The sequence below is a fragment of the Otolemur garnettii genome, unplaced genomic scaffold, assembly GCF_000181295.1.
Source record: "Otolemur garnettii isolate 467f Iridium unplaced genomic scaffold, OtoGar3 scaffold00173, whole genome shotgun sequence".
Taxonomy (NCBI): domain Eukaryota; kingdom Metazoa; phylum Chordata; class Mammalia; order Primates; family Galagidae; genus Otolemur; species Otolemur garnettii.
Window position 1 is genome coordinate 1,446,527 of NW_003852568.1, and position 1,420 is coordinate 1,447,946.

Below are 1,420 nucleotides of genomic sequence, written 5' to 3' on the forward strand. Positions count from 1 at the left end.
TTCATTTTGAAATGAGATGAGAAAAGAAAGTAACTTGCTCCATTTCACAAAACTATTTTAAGTGATGGAGTTCAGACTCAAATCTGGTCAGTTTGGTTCCAGAGTCCATACTCTGAACCAGTAACGTCCAAATTGCGGCCTGTGGCCCATGTGCGGATCTGGTGAGGACTCTTTTGCTTATTTGTGGTATCATATCATGAAATGCATCCACAGACTTTTTTTTTTTTTGCTAATCAGCTTTCCTTAGTGTTTATGAATTAATGTGTGGCCCAAGACAATTCTCCTGTGCAGAAGAGAAAAAAAAAAAAAGGTTGGACACCCCTGCCTAAACCATTACACCTACAGACAATAAAACAGATAAAAATCAGACTTAAGAAAAAACCACAAGGAACCACATGACATTTAAATAAACACACATCTACCTTTCAGATGCCGTGAGCAGAAGAGTCTCCAAAGTATCAAAATCACAAGTCTTCTTTCCATGTACTGAAAAAAATGAATTGCAGTCTTCTGGTGGAGGTTCGTCAGCTGCTATCTGTCACAGAAGACACAGCACATAATTTCTTAACATTCTAGCCAAAGACGAGATAAAGGCAGGCATATTCTAAATAGGTGATTAAAATATAATAAAACAACATCAACAAAAGCAAAAAGTAACATCTAGTGAGCACCCACTGTGTGCCCAGCAGGAGAGCTTCCAGTAGGGGAGCTTTCCTTGCATGATTTCACTGAGGTCCTGCCAGATGGCCTCAGGCAGTAGGTGGTAATATCATTCCCCAAACAGAACATACAATTCTACTTCAGCTATCAAAAGATACCCAGGGAAAATCGGATGTACCTTATGGAAAACTAAGTTGACAAATATCCATTTCAAGTGGCAAGGTACATTATGCTGTGCCTAATAAAGTATAATATGCAAATGAATATGATGCCTCTCACTGAAACAGGAGAAATTATACAGAATCTAAAACAACTGGGCCTAACAAAAAGAGTGCGGCTGGAAAGTTACCTTTATACATGATGCACAGTGAGTCACCACAGGGAAAGGCTGAATGAGGTATTAGAGTGAAATGCACTAACACCAAGGAATAATCTGTACCTTTAATGAGAGGCATTTTGAGAAGACTACTATAACAAGAAGGGGAAAGGAAAGGATATAATGACAAGCACTGAAAAGAAAAGAAAAAATCCTTTGGGCCTCTAAAAAAAAAAGAGCAAGAGACTTTAAAAGGAAAGAAAACGATATTAGCATCACACTTTCTGCAGGAGAACTTAATGCTGAAATAAAGCAGAATATGTTTAAGACAATCAAGAAAAGAAAACAGGAACCAATGTTTTACATCCAGATTTTCAAGTACAAATGTCACACAGAAACTACCATATAAAAATGCAAAATCTGGCTCAGCACAGTGGTTACAGC

General features: G+C 37.8%; 1 protein-coding gene across 1 annotated transcript in view; it reads right to left on the minus strand.

Annotated features, from left to right (window-relative positions):
• Positions 1–1,420, minus strand: part of UGGT1 (UDP-glucose glycoprotein glucosyltransferase 1) — a 114,460-nt gene that overhangs the window by 92,206 nt on the left and 20,834 nt on the right. Inside the window, exon 5 of the mRNA XM_003800346.3 lies at positions 423–535. Within this exon, the coding sequence (XP_003800394.1) occupies positions 423–535 (113 nt within the window). The remainder of the gene's footprint in view (positions 1–422; positions 536–1,420) is intronic.